At 33.3% G+C, this 16,348-nt stretch overlaps 1 protein-coding gene across 2 annotated transcripts in view; it reads left to right on the forward strand.

The window, feature by feature from the left end:
• The window catches only part of LOC114334642 (fibroblast growth factor receptor 4), a 215,293-nt gene that overhangs the window by 171,414 nt on the left and 27,531 nt on the right, over positions 1 to 16,348 (forward strand). For both annotated transcript variants that reach the window (XM_050642874.1, XM_050642873.1), the window contains one exon: positions 4,993 to 5,102. In XM_050642874.1, the coding sequence (XP_050498831.1) occupies positions 4,993 to 5,102 (110 nt within the window). The remainder of the gene's footprint in view (positions 1 to 4,992; positions 5,103 to 16,348) is intronic.

A 16,348-nucleotide genomic window follows, 5' to 3' on the forward strand; every position in this document is an offset into this window, starting at 1 on the left:
TAAAAAGAGGTTTGTTAAACTATCTTGTTTAAATCGACTTATTGTTAAATTGTTTGTTTTTTTCCAATTCTTTAACGGCAACTAAATAAGGTTTTCTCGCAAAGTTTCGTTCAAAATTCCAATCATTAAATTAGCTATATACCTGCCTCATACATCTGTCGTTTCATCCACGATAATATACAAAAAGTTGCCCTCTAACTCCCGCTTAATTTTTGAAATACATTCCACATAACATTTTTTCACAGTATGTTTTCTCAATGTACTCTCGTCCGGTAAGGATTTATTAAGATATTTTTCGAAAAAGCATTTAAAAATAGGGTTATTAACTTTATATAGAGGAATGTTGGATGCAATCATCATTTGGCATAAATCAAATTTAAATGCGTCTTCCTCTTTTTTTTTGATCTGCTTAAACTATTCCGCAGAGATATTTGGGCTAACTTAGAGGAATTTAATTTTTCCAAATTACGTTTATGAAGTGGGGTTCCACAATGCTAGTCAATAAAGTACTTTTTTCTACTTGAAATCTGAGAATTAAAAAAAATAATTACAATTCTAAAACCGCTTTAGAATTTAGTTATGTTGTGGGACGAGAAAAAAAGAAAAAAAAAATAAAACTTACCGATTTGCCGCATGGTTTACAAAATGCTCCATCTCCTTCTAGAGAAAGTTCCGAATAAGGTGCGATCCATAGCCTTAATTTAGATGTCATCTTTTCACACAAATGTCTAAAACGTTTTAAAACGTGTTCTTTGCTTTGCGGTATACGCAACAAAACTAAACTAGGATATAGCAATTTGTGACTAAACTCTGATGCAGTAACCGACTGTACAACTGATAATAAACTAATAAAGCTTAGGGATTTCCAAATAGTTAACCCTCAAGTCTCGATCAGGTACATTTTCTTAGAAATCTGTTATATAAACAAACCATTGATATTTTATTATTGATCCAAAATTTTATTATAGAATAGTTTAGTAATAGAATAATATCATGAGTAGTACCATGAAATTTTAAAAAAGACACAAATAGGCGGAATTTACAAAAAAAGGCAAAAAGTGCAAAAAACAATTATAATAGGCAAAATAGGCAAAAAAAGGCATTTTGCCTATAATCCGAGCTTTAATGATTACAATAGGTTACCTAGTTCCTTGTTATTTATTGTTCAATGTTAAGTTTTAACAGATAAGCATAGAACGCGGTGTAAGACAAGGCGACACACTCTCGCCAAAACTATTCATAACTGTTCTGGAATATGCCTTTAAGATGCTCAACTGGGACAATAAAGGGATCAAAATAGATGGAGAAAAGTTAAATCATCTTCGTTTTGCAGATGACATAGTCCTTATAACTGATGACCTAGGAGAAGTAAAGAAAATGCTAAATGAGTTAGACGCTATCTGCTGGAAAATAGGCCTGAAAATGAACTTTTCTAAAACTAAATTTATGACTAATCTGATTCCTAGCGGACAGCTGATTATACGCGAACAAGAAGTAGAACTAGTGGAAAAGTACATTTACTTGGGTCATGAAATTAGAATTGGCAGAGATAACCAAACATGCGAAATAAAAAGAAGATTAACTCTTGCTTGGGCAGCCTACGGAGCTCTGAGAGACATATTTAGGAGCAGTATACCGATCGGTTTAAAAAGACAAGTGTTTGACCAATGTGTGCTACCGGTAATGACATATGGAGCAGAGACACTGACTCTAACCAAGGCAACGGCGTCGAAAATGCGGGTTGCTCAAAGGCGCATGGAAAGATCCATGCTGGGCGTAACTCTACGGGATAAAATAAGAAATGAAGATCTCAGACAAACAACCGGTATCGCAGATGTTGTAGAACGTATCACCAGGCTCAAATGGAACTGGGCAGGACACGTCGCCAGGCTGAAAGATTCAAGATGGGCACGAAGGCTGATGGAGTGGAGACCAAGAGAAGATAAACGAAGTAGAGGAAGGCCGCCTACACGATGGACAGATGATATCAGGCGGATTAGTAAAAACTGGCAAAAATCAGCACAAAACCGTGAAGTGTGGAAACAATTGGGGGAGACCTATGTCCAGCAGTGGACGTAAATTGGTTGGATGATGATGATGATGATGATGAAGTTTTAAACAAAAATGTCTTTGTTTTTTTGAATGTTGTTGAAATGTTAGAATTTAGTTTCTATGGGCTAAGTTTCTTTGATATTTCTTTTATGTGCCTATGGTACTTTTATTTTCCTTGTATTATGTCTTGCCAATTGTATAGTATCCAGTTCTAAGTTCCTATGGTACTTTTATTTGCCTTGTATTATGTCTTGCCAATGTTATAGCATCCCGTTCTAAGTTACATTGTTCCATTCCGCCTGTCCTTTAAAATATCTCATTCATAAATGACAATAATAAACATTTTTTTTTGTTTTTTGTTTCTTGAGAAGAATTTCCGAAGTAAAGATCCAAACTTCAGAGTAAACTATAATTTTCTTTAATTTTATTTTAATTTCTTAGATTCCTGATTATGTTACTTAACACCTTGGTTGCGTTACGGGATAAATATACCTCGTATTGCATTAACGGTTTGCTGCATCGACTTTTTTGTAATGCACAGTGGCAAATGGGGTATACGGGACATAATATATGCAACGTACTCAACGTAAGTTTATAAATATCCCTAAACGCAGCCAACGTGTTAAACAATAAACCACATTAAATAGAGCGATGTTAACACTGATTTAAAATTAATCAAAATTAAGAGGATTTAGTTACTCACATTGCGTCTTTTTTAGGGTTAAGTGAAATTTCAGCAGACTTAGGGGAACATCCAGGTATGATAATTAGTAAAAGTAAATATTTTATAATAAACAGGGTGTCATAGTAAGTAATATAAATACATATCGCACCTCCGCTCAGACAATGTCATATGTCAAAAAAGACAAAGTATTGAGAACACGACGTTTAAAATTGGCGCTAGAACTTTTCCGGGTTTAATTCAAAAACTTTTAAAATTACTATAATAACTATTTTAGTCAGTTACAAAGGTTTTTTAAACTCTTCAAAATAGTGTATTAATTCTGCTAAATATATTTAAAAAAATATTTTTTCTTGAGTTGTGACACTATGCAGATAAAATAACGACACATTTACGAAATATTATTTATCGACAGTGGCTCTTGTAGTACTGAATTTATTATTATAGATGAGGGCATTTGGCACAATTAAATCGATTTTTAAATACAGCACCTAGAGACTTGTAAATTTTTGCATTATATTCAGAATGACGTCAGAAAAAAGTTTACTATTCAAAAATGGGTGGAAATGCATAATAATTGCAATTTAAAGTGTATAAAATGCATCAAAAAGTGCATAAACATGTAAAAATGATTATACTAAGGACCAATTTTGTAATTCGGGTGGTTTTACGGTCACTCAATACAATTATGCCATCGTAACCGACCCCCGGATCACTTGGTGCTCAAGGTCACTGTAAGGGGCGTTATCTTCTGGAATTTCGGGGTGTTTCAGCATTAAATTGTTGCAAATGGATTGCTCATCGATTAAAGGGATTGCTAAATACGAATATAAAATCCACAAGGAAAGAAAATTTTTCCTGTAGTTGGCTGTATACCATCAATCACAAAAATTGGAATAAATACTTTGTAAAAGGTATAAAATTTTATTAAAATCCCTAAAGGGCTACATCAGAACAAAACGTTTTCGATTTTATTACAAAATCATCATCAGTGTAAGACCTAAAAGTAAGTATGTATAACCTATTTTATTAATGTAAAATTGATATTTAAATTATGACTAAGGTTAAAAACAAGCGGTTATACTCACAGTCTGGATGCTAGCTGAGCCACAAAGAAATATCGGGGTAATAACCCTTCAAATATAAAATTTATGCTTTATACATGTAGATGCATATTTACATAAAATGCCTTGTGATGGGCAAATGGCAACAGGAATATTACCCTAAGGTAAGGTATTTAACTTGCCATACAAAAAATTGAGTTGTTTACATTTAGATGACTTTACGGCAACTGAATGAAAGAAGTTAAGTGATGTTTCTGAAAGGTGTCAAAAATAAAACCGAACAATGTGCAGCATTAGTCTTCACTGCAGCATCCTTTGGCTTGCTAATTGTAGAAACCTTGGAGTTGTCACCAGGAAAATGTACCAATAATGTTTTCAATTTAAAAATATTTTAGTAATATTTTTAATATTTTCAATATTGTTAATGTTGCTATTAGGATTGAAAACTACTTCATCTTTCAATTGCCAGATGACGCTAGTCACCTAATACCTTCACTTCGGTTGCAATGTGTGGGAAAAAATATTTTTAAAAGAGTTATTTAAATATTAATAAAAGGTCTGTTCCTTTGTTTTCTAGTGCACTTTCGAGTGTAGGCTAAATGACGTATAATAATGGTAGACTCCGGCACTGCTGTTAAAAGGTGAGATCAACATGCTCGCTGAGGTAATTTTGTTTGTTGTTTTGATACGAAGTAAGTGAAGTTTAGACGCCGGAATAAATGCGGAGCAATTTATTGTGACGGTAAATTGTCACAATTTATTGATTTTTTTTTAAAGCTGTTTAGACTCTGCTTAGAGCTGTTTAACTCGATCGTTACAATAAATTGATGTAATCCGATAGAAACTCCTATTCTTATAAATCGCTGCGATGTACCGTTTACACGCAACGATAAATTGAAATAACTCGATTGATATCGATAAATTGCTGCGATTGTCGTTGTGTCTACACGTGTTGCCTGGAGAAATCTTTACGTCCCCTACTTCTTATCAAAATAATAAACAAAATTACCTCAGCGAGGTAATTATGTTGATCTCACCTTTTACAGCAGTGCCAGTGTCTACCTTTATAATACGTCATTGAGCCTACACTCGAAAGTGTTGCAATAGAAAACAGACCTAAACTTTCTAGGGGGACAGCCCCTATAAAAGTGGTCATTAAGAATAATATTGCTCATATAGTTTTCTTTCTTTTAGTAAGGAGTCATTTTGGACAAATGGCTATGGGAAATATTAACCAGTTTAAAAATTTTATAATTGCTAATTGTCTTGACAATAAATCTTCAGACATTGAGGATGATTTGCGGGTAAGTTGAAATAATAAACTAATCAAATTTTGTCATTTAACATTTTTGCATTTTGCAATAATATGTAATAATTTTAACCTCGATAATCTAGAAGACGTCGAAGCACTCGAAATATGCATTTTAGTCGAAAAGACTAACTTCTCCAGTGAAAAATTAAGACTTTATATTGCTGTCTTTTTAAAATTTTGTCATTTGAAAATATTTCGTTGATATCGGCTTTTAAATTACATATTTTTATTTTTCTCGTTAAAATATATGCACGGCCAACCAAAAAGAGGCCTCCGTGGGGCCCCCCTTGGCCGGGGGCCCCGGGGCACCGCCCCGGTTGACCCAATGGTAGTTACGGCCCTGGTTAGTGTTTTAATTTGTGTTAATATCTTGAGATATAATGTATCTATAGATATCATTAAGTGTTTTAGTATAATAACTTAAACCCAAAACTCTTTTAAGGCTGTATGACACTATATATTTTCTTGTATCATTTCTAATATCATTTCTGATATGTCAAAAAAATGCATAATGTCATACACAGATACAAGAAACGATGTCAGAAACGATATAAGAATTTGAGTCAGACACAGATTATTGTACAAGAACTGCGCCAATTTTTGCGCAAAGAGCAAAAACGTAAAACCTTCTGGTAAAACATCTAAAATGTCATAATTAGGGAATCCAACGATCTGTCAAACTATTCCAATATGTCTGGCGATTGGCATGCAATACATTGAAGGCATATGATAGTATAGTGTTATTTTAGTATTTTAAAGTAATTTTCGTATTTTATGTCCATGTAAGTATTGCTAAATACTTCTGTGACATAGTAACAAATATTGCTTACGTCAATAAACTTTAATAAGTAGTTAAAAAGTTTTAACTAAGTAATTTGGAAGATTGAAGAAAGCTAGGTTAACAAATTTTATGTTTTATAAGTTTAATAAAAAATAATATTGAGCATCCCTAAAATAGATTTTAGGTAAAATCATCGGGGTAATATATATTTTATTATTTTAGGTACTTAGTAATACCACATTGTATCTTAAATTTGAAATTTTAATTTAAATAAAGTATCCAATAAAATCGCTTGTGTGCAGTGTTGCCAGAGAAATTTTTGTAAATGCACCGGAATGACTGGAATAGTGACACAAAGTACTAAACCAACACATTTTGTACAAAAACTTAAAAAAACGTCGTTTAATATTATTTGAAGCAAATTTCTTATGTCACAAAATTTTAGGTTTTTACTTTAGGAGACTTTAGTATCAAAAGTTTGGTTGTTAATTGTATCAAATTGGTACAATTTTAACAACTCTGGCAACGCTGAATTGCCTGCCATACGTCCTGTCATTAAAAATCACGTGGTTTGGATTGCCTAATTACTTACTCATAATGGCGGCTGAAATGAAAATGGGATCATGTATTGATGAATTTATTTGTGTTTTTGTAGGTATTATTTATAAATCTTATATTGATACTAATATACCGTTTGGTATGGATTACTGTTCTACTAATAACCATATATTTAGCTCCTAGTAAAGTTCAAACTATAAATTTAGGTTTCATGGTGCATAACTTTTTACAAAATACAATAGCTCCTAATTTGGACCAAACTGAAGATAATTCTAATGCAAATATTTTAGCACAAATATCAAAACAAAATAAAAACACAAATAATCAACCTCAAACAGTCAACGTAAAATTCTAACATTAAAATGTTAATTAAAAGTTTATAAATTTTATAAAATCCTTAAAATCAGCTGTAGATGTAGATGCAGTACTACCATAACGTGACACGGGGTGACAAACAAAATATCGACTAATCACGTGCCGAATTTCATACAATTTTCGATACAAGAACTTGCATAGTGTCATACAGGGCACAAATGTACGTACAAGAAATGATACAAGAAAATGTATACAAGAAACGATATCAGAAACGATATTAGAAATGATACAAGAAAATGCATAGTGTCATACAGCCTTTACAAGTGTTAAGATACATTTTAATGTGGTTGTGTTAAGTACCTACTTACTTACTGAATTGCAGCCATCTGAAGATCGTTTGAATAAACAATTATAAACTAAATGAATATATAAAATAGGGAAAATACCCTTTATTGCACTGAAATTGTATTTTTTTTTTTTTTTTTTTTTTTTTAATTTACTGTTAATGTAAAACTTCACAGGTACCTATTGAATGGAATCATAATGTTTTAATAGTTTTAGATATTATAATCCAGTACCTAACGTAATTCGATGCTCTTAAGGGAAAAACTACTAATTTTGATAAATAAATCTTTAGTTCCTGATAGCAAGCAAATCTTACAGCTTTATATCACTCCTGACAAATTTATAAATTCAAGTAGTTAAAAGTTGAAATATAATTTAATTTTTACATTGTTTGCAAGATAAAGTTTAAATGTGACAGTGTGTTAAAAAACCAACGATTCTGTGAGTACAAAATTGCATTATTTATATCTAACCATAAAATCAGAAGTTAAAAGGCAATATTTTATCGATTTCAATCCAAATTATCGATTATCGACAACAACTTTTTGCTGATTCAAGTAATTAGGCTGCCGTCTAATTTTGTTAAGAGGCCAGGTCCGGCTTCAGATCCGCTGTTCCAATGCATGTAAATTTTCAACGGGACGATGGCTGAACCGGAATTAGCTACTACTTCACGAAATACACCGACTACGTCACATATCTCTTACTCTCATGCATTAAACAGTTTTAAACATCCTTCAAAAGACCAAGGTATCATACTTTCAACCATACAAGGAATACAAGTTTTCGAATATGTAAAAGCTGTTGGATCAATAGTACAGCCCAAAAACGTTATTTGGGCATCCAGAATCGCAAACAACCGCATCTGCATCTACCTCTCGTCTAAATATATAGTTGACCAATTTCTTAGCTCCCACAAACATGTAATTATTGACGGCAACCAAATTGAAGTACGAAGATTAATAACTCCTGCCCAGAGATTAATCATATCAAGTGTATGTCCTACTATACCTAATAGCATAATTGAAGACCATCTAAAAACTATGGGTATAAAATCCGTCTCCAACATGACGTTTCTACGAGTAGGCATGCAAGACCCGGAATATAGCCACGTGCTTAGCTTTAGAAGGCAAATCTTCATAAGTCCTTTAGAAAATGCATCGATTCCTGACTCATTCCTAATTTCATTCGACAATACATCATATAGAATATACATTTCCATAGACGGTTTAAACTGCTCCAGATGCAAGACGGTCGGACATCAAGATTCTGACTGTCCTTCTTTATCATCATTAAGTAGTCCAATTAATCAAACGGAAACTGACCATCAAGTGAACGTACTCAACTCTGCCAATAAAGAATATAGCCAGCCAGAAGAACAACCACGGAAAGAACACGAAGAAGGTACCCAGACATTAAAGGAACCGAAACTTAACATTACAAAAAATCACGAATTAACATCAGCCACAAACGACCAAACCACTTCCATACAAACAAACAAAGAACTACAGATTTCGTCACAACCACAAATATCCCAAGATTCAGTAATTGAAAGCGATAGAAAAATCTCTGAAGCTATTCATGTTACTAAAAGACAAATTTCCACTTCTCCCGAAATCCTTGAAAATGACCTACCTCCTCCCACTACTGAAAAACAAAAAAATAAAAAGCCTAAAACTCAAGATTCTATTCCAGATATTCTCAATGAAATTAAAGAAAAAATTGAAAATAGAATCCCTTCCTTCACACTTTCTTTTCATGAAATATGTGATTTTCTGTCAAATTCCCTTCACTCAAAACATCCTGAACTTATTGCTAAAAATTATTCAAATGAAAGCGATGAAATCAAAGAACTTCTAAACTTTATATATTCTCAAACACAAAATAAAAGTTTAAAAAACAATATTACCAGATTGAAGAAGAAACTACTTCTAAGCAGTCTTTCTTCTACTGACGAAACTGACTACGAATCAAGTTCTCAAGTAAATAGTTAAAATGGCCAATAATACATTCATATTACAGTGGAACCTCAATGGTTATTTTACCCATATAGAATCCATCAAGCTTCTTATAAACGATTATCTTCCTTTAGTCATATGCATAGAAGAAACCCATTTCAAACATCAAAATGTAACATTAAAAAATTATGTTCCTTTTCTAAGAAACCGAGTTACAGATCATTCAAGCGGCGGAACAGCAATTTTCGTAAGGGATGACATAGAGTCAACCGAAATACAACTGCAAACAAACCTGGAAATAGTTGCAGTGTCAGTCACCCACAAAATGAAAATCAATATTTGCAACGTATACTTACCTCATCCTACTGATTTAGATATAACTGAACTAAGCAATGTTTTAAACCAAATTCCACACCCAAAAATAATATTAGGCGATTTTAACTGTCACAACAGTACCTGGGGAAGTAACAAAACCGACAAATGTGGTAATCTCTTAAACAATCTCATCGACAATTTAAATTTAGTGTTACTGAACACTGGCAAATCTACTAGGTTCAATTCATACAATGGTACATTTTCAGCTATAGATCTCTCTTTATGCAGTCCGTCGCTAGCTACTTTATTATACTGGGACACATTGGGGTATTTATATGATAGTGATCATTTCCCTATCACAATAAACATAGATACTAATGATATATTGACTTTTCCAATTCACCAAACATGGAAAATAAAGTCAGCTGACTGGGATTTGTATCGAACACTTATAGAAGGACAAACAAACAACTTTAATTTAACCAATACCGCAAACGAAAATCTGGAACTATTTAATAATATTATTATTTCTGCAGCAACAATCGCAGTGGGGAAAACAAAATCAAGTAAAAGGCAGCCAGTTCCTTGGTGGAATAACGAAATTGCGCAAGCACTTACTTTGTCTAAACACGCTTTCAACGTTTATAAGAAACATAAAACTATCGATAACCTTATAATTTTTAAAAATCTCAGAGCAAAAAGCAGACAATTGATCAAGAAAGGAAAACGAGACAGTTGGAAAAAGTATGTGGCTTCAATAAATCCTTCCACTCCCATAGGCGACATATGGAACAAAGTACGCAGAATAAAAGGAACAAAATACTTCCGAGGCATAGATACGCTATCATACAATAACCAAATGCATTCAAACAAGGTAGCTATTCCAGAAATACTAGCAGATATATATGAACTTAATTCTAGTGATTCCAACTATAGCATATCTTTTTTAGAATATAAAAATCTAATGGAATCGTCAAATATACAAATCACCGAGAGCGACAATCCAATAAACAAACCCATAAGTCTTCAAGAATTAGAATTTTGTTTAAGCGCAAAAAATTCGACGCCAGGACCTGATGATATCCACCCTCTTTTCTTACGAAATCTTCCTCTAAATGCAAAACTAATATTAGTTGATATTTTTAATAATATTTTCATTCAGCACGACTTTCCTGATCTATGGTCGCAAGCAACTATAATTCCAATCCTTAAATATAATAAACCAAAAGACGATCCAAATTCCTATCGTCCAATCTCACTTACTTGCTGTACCTGCAAACTTTTAGAAAAAATCCTTAATTATCGTCTTAAATGGTATCTCGAAAACAATAACCTAATAAGTATCAGACAAAGTGGATTTCGTACGGGTAGATCCACAACAGACAATCTAATAACCCTTGAATCAGCTGTACATGAATCTTTTCTGCACAATCAAAAACTTATTGCCGTATTTTTTGACATAAGAAAAGCTTTTGACACAACATGGAGACATCTTATACTAAAAACACTTCAAGAATGGAATGTCCAAGGGCATATGTTGTCGTTTATTAAAAATTTTCTAGAAACACGAACTTTTCGAGTTAGAGCCAATGGATTCACATCTTCCAGACGAGTACTGCAAAATGGCACTCCACAAGGATCTACTCTAAGTCCTACACTCTTTCTGATTGCAATAAATAGTATTATACATCAAATAAAGCTGCCTGTATTTACTAGCCTATATGCAGACGACTTAGTCATTTATCTAAAAACAAATAATGTAACTCTGGGATCACATATATTGCAAACGGCCTTACATACAATTGAAAACTGGTCGCAAAACACGGGTTTTATATTTTCTGGCGAAAAGACACGTTATTTAATTTTTAGCAAAAGGAAAGACTATCCTAATATTCAATTAACACTTAACGGAGTTATGCTGAAGCAGTCAGAAGAAATAAATTTCTTAGGACTTTCTTTTGAACGTGACTTAAAATGGAAAAACCACGTAACGAATCTGCAACGTTCTTGCCAATCCAGAATTAACCTACTAAAAATGCTGTCAAATACCTCTTGGGGGGCTGATACAACAACTTTACTTAATCTATATAGATCATTAATAAGAAGTAAATTAGATTACGGCTGTTTATGCTACGATACTGCTAACAAAACTTCTTTAAAAAAACTTGACTACATTCAAAATACGTGCTTGAGATTGGTTTTAGGTGCCACACGAACTAGTCCAGTAAGTAGTTTACAAGTTATGGCTAATGAACTCCCTTTAAGCCAACGAAGGCAACTTCTATCACTGAATTACGTTGCCAGAATTTCAGCAAACAAAAGCAACGTAACCTACTCAACAATATTCTACAGAACAAATATATCTTCTGATCATTACGAAAACATTGCAAGAAATATGCTACCATTTCCTGAGCGAACAAAACGTATTGGTTTTAATTTAGAACAGTTCAGTCTCACTATACCCATTCATGTAAATTTTCCTCCCTGGATGATCAATCCTCCAAAAATAGATATGTCTCTAAAAGATCTCCCTAAACATTCCACACATCCTTTCCTTATCCAGCAAGCTTTTAAAAATTTAATTTCCAAATACCCAACAACTCATCGAATCTTCACTGATGCTTCCAAATGTGATGAAGGACATGCTGCAGCTTATATCTGCGGAAACATCAAGTCTACCGTACGAATCCCAACAAATTGTTGTATATATACCGGAGAACTTACAGCAATTCACCAGGCAATGAAAAAATGTGGTTCTATCCATGAAAGCAAATTTGTGATTATCACCGATTCAATGAGCGCATTACTTGGGATAAAACAGCTATATACAACTCACGCTATTCTTCTCAAAATCAAAGAAGAATTATCTTATCTACGGAATCAACAGAAAGATATTCTCTTCATCTGGGTACCTTCCCATATGGGAATAATTGGCAACGAGGAAGTGGACTCTCTAGCAAGCAATGCAACTACCGACCAAAGTATTTCTATCACAGATCAAATACCTTGGACTGATCACAAAGTAAATATCAAAGGTCATGTCCACAGAACGTGGCAAACTACTTGGGATCAGACTAACAACAAACTAAAAGAATGCCTAAGTCAAGTAGGAACTAAACTCATGTTACCAAGAAATAGAAAAGACCAAGTCATCATCAACCGACTCCGAATAGGACATACGTTACTAACACACAAGCATATCTTCAACAAGGAGGCCGCTCCGATGTGTACCAATTGCAACACGCAACTGACAGTGAAACATATAATTATCGAGTGTCCAGTGTACCAGAAAGAAAGGATCGCGTGTGCTCTTAGTGACAATATTAAAAGTGTACTGACTTCAAACCTAAACTCCTTATTAAATTATCTCAAAATGACTAAACAATACACCAGATTGTAAAGCATGTTTATATAATAATATGTATCTTACTGTTTGTGTATGTCCCCCCGCTAATAACCCTTAGTGGTTGATGCGGGTTTATGTGTGTAAATAAAAAAAAAAAAAAAAAAAAAATCTTTAGTTGAATCTCTTTTTCACCATGTTTTACATGTTAGGAGGAATTTATAATAATGTACTACAATTATCCCCAATTCAAAATTATTATATACCTACTCAAAATCATTTAAAAAAGTAAATTGTATTCAACCCATTATTAATATACCTAGGATATTTAAATGATTTAGTCCCATATATACACAAGAAAGAATCTACTTCTGCTTTAATTAAGTATGTATAATGCTATTCTACTGCATTTAATTGCAATTATATTCTATGATTTTTGTAACTATACACTATACAGGTATCTACCACATTTTCTAAAGAATATATGAAATAAATAGTCACTAAAAATCCAAACGTATTTTTTTTAAATATACATATTTTCAATACATTCCTACTTTCCGAGTTCATTTCAATGAATAAAGTGAATGAATTTAAATGCAGCATTCTGGGTGACGTCACTCCCGCCATTAGATTCTCGACGCTGATTGGTGGAAAGTTACCACGCAACCTGTCTATTTATGAACCTTGAGTATAAACAGTGATTCGAATGGTAAAAACAATTTCATTGTTCATTTTTGGAATGATGGTTAAAATGATTGATTCTTGGAAATAGCATAAAACTTAACCATAACAAAAAAGCAAACCAAACATAATATTTTAGTCAAACTTCCAGGAGTTATCGTACCAGTCAAAAATATCGAACATATTCTAGGAATTTCGAATAGTTTATTACCAGAGGACGACAGTTCTCGTCAGTGGCGTGCACACACACACACACACACACACACACACACACACACACACACACACACACACACACACACACACACACACACACACACACACACACACACACACACACACACACACACACACACACACACCTACACGCAACAATATATATACACGAAATTTTCGATTTTCTAAATCTGACTGAATTGAAAATTGGACCAACTCCCATCTTAAAATAAAACCAATGGGAAAGTCCCAGTAGCTGGCTGTATACCATAATTAAAAATCATACAGAACAAGTAAAAACTTAGCTTGTACATATAAAACGTTGAAAAACTATTAAAAAGTCATCCAAAAGTATTCGCAAAACGTTCTCAATCTAGATCAGATCATCTTCAGTGCGTTCCGCTTAGTACATGAAACTAGCAACCTTATAGAATAGGTGACATCGAGAAATATGATTTACAGTTTTAAAAACTGATGTTAGTAGCGACTCTAAGTCGATATTAAAAGATAAATTTAAGAGTGCTTAAAAGGGAAAATGTTGGTCTGTGTCCAGCGAACTAGCAAGTACCACAAGTTATCATCAAGCAGTGAGTCATGTTGCCCTTTGAGCACTCTTAAATTTATCTTTTAACATCGACTAAAAGTCGCTACTAACATCAGTTTTTAAAAATGTAAATCATATTTTTCGATCTCACCTATTCTATAAGGTTGCTAGTTTCATGTACTATGCAGAACGCACTGAAGATGATCTGATCTAGATTGAAAACGTTTTGCGAATCCTTTTGGATGACTTTTTAATAGTTTTTTAATAAATTTTTATACCATTATACAAACAAAGTTTTACTTGTTCTGTATGATCCTATCTTAAACTTCAGGAAAAGACTGACCCATTCATTTATCAACTCATGACCCATCCATTTTGGTCCAAGGGTGTGGATTTTACGGCCTTTCCTATTTCTTCTTCTTCAGGTTCCTTCCCCTATCGGAGGTTGGAAATCATCATCGCTATTTTAATTTTATTGGCCGCACTTCTGAATAATTCTAATGAGCTGCAACCGAACCACTCTCTGAAATTTCTTAGCCAGGATATTTTGCGTCGTCCTGGGTTTCTCTTCCCTTGTATCTTCCCTTACATAATTAACCTAAGTAATACGAACTTCTCGCCCCCTCATTAAATGACCCAGATATTGAATCTTTCTAATTTTAACAGTTTTTATGACTTCACATTCTTTCTTCATTCTTTGTAACCCCTCTATATTAGTTATTTTTCAGTCCACGATATTCTGTGGATCCTCCTGTAGCACCACATCTCAAAGGAGTTTAATTTTTTGATTTCAGACTGTTTTATTGTTCACGCTTCCATGCCGTATAGTAAAGTAGAAAAAACGTAACAACGTAGCATTCTTGTGCGATCTCTGGATTAAGGTTAGGTTGCAAAGTAAGTTCTTCAATTTTATGAACGTGTTTCTTGCCATTTCTATTCTAGATCTGATAACTTTTGTTTGATCTCCATCTTCGGTTAGCCACCTTCTTAAATATTTATATGTTGTTACTCTTTTGATCGTTGTATTATTGATGATTAGGTTAACTATATTTTGTGTTTTTTTTTTGAGAATATCATTGATTTCGTTTTCTTGAGATTCATTTGCATTGTATACATGTTGTATTATGTACTGTAGATCTTCCATGTCACTTCCAAATATGACCGTATCATCCGCATATCTAATATTATTAATGCTATTTCCGTTGACCAAAACACCTTCCACAATATCCAATGAAACTTCTTGAAATATCACTTCACTCTATACGTTGAATAAGAGTGGTGAAAGTACGCACCCTTGTCGAACTCCTCTAAGTATACTTACTTCCTCTGTCAGTTCTCTTTCGACTCTTACTCTTGCTTTCTGATTTTGATACAGATTCGATATAATTTGTAGATCTCTACTACCTATGTTTTTGGTCTTAAGAATACTTAAAACCTTTTCATGTTGAACTCTGTCAAAAGCTTTTTTAAAATCTATGAAGCAAGCATATATGTCGTGATTCATATCCAAATATCGTTGTGTCAGAACATTGACTCCCAGTAATGCTTATCTAGTTCCTAGACCCTTTCTAAATCCCATCCGTGAATCACTTATTTTTTGTTCTAATTTCACGTGGATTCTGTTATGTATGATTTTAAGGAAGGTTTTCAATGTGTGGCTCATTAATGCAATTGTCCGATAGTCATTGCAATCTTTAGCATTTGTGATTTTTGGAATCGTTACAAAAGTTGAGAGAAGCCATTCTTTGGGTATGTGTCCCGTCTTCATCAATTATACCGCATCAATACTATCTTCATCAATTATCTTCAATAGTTCAATTGGTATTTCATCGGGTCCTGGAGCTTTTTTACCTTTTGTGTGTTTTATGTCATAAATAACTTCCTCTTTCATTATTTCTGGTCCCGTGGTTTCTTCGTCAACTTCTAAATGTTCTACTTTTTGATCATAAAATAGGTGTTCAATGTATTATTTCCATTCTATTTCCTTCCTATTTAGAGTCTGTTTGCCGTTCTCGTTCCCAAGACTCCCAAAAACTTCGAAAATCTAAGTCCGACCTTTGCGGCTTCTAATAGTACTGATCATTACCTTTCCAACGCACGTCTAATTTTTGAAAACTGGTTATACCTTTCAAAAGTTACCGAGCTCAGAAATATGACTCAATTTCTATTTAAAAAAGGGAAA

The sequence above is a fragment of the Diabrotica virgifera genome, chromosome 2 (genome assembly GCF_917563875.1).
Source record: "Diabrotica virgifera virgifera chromosome 2, PGI_DIABVI_V3a".
Classification (NCBI taxonomy): Eukaryota; Metazoa; Arthropoda; class Insecta; order Coleoptera; family Chrysomelidae; genus Diabrotica; species Diabrotica virgifera.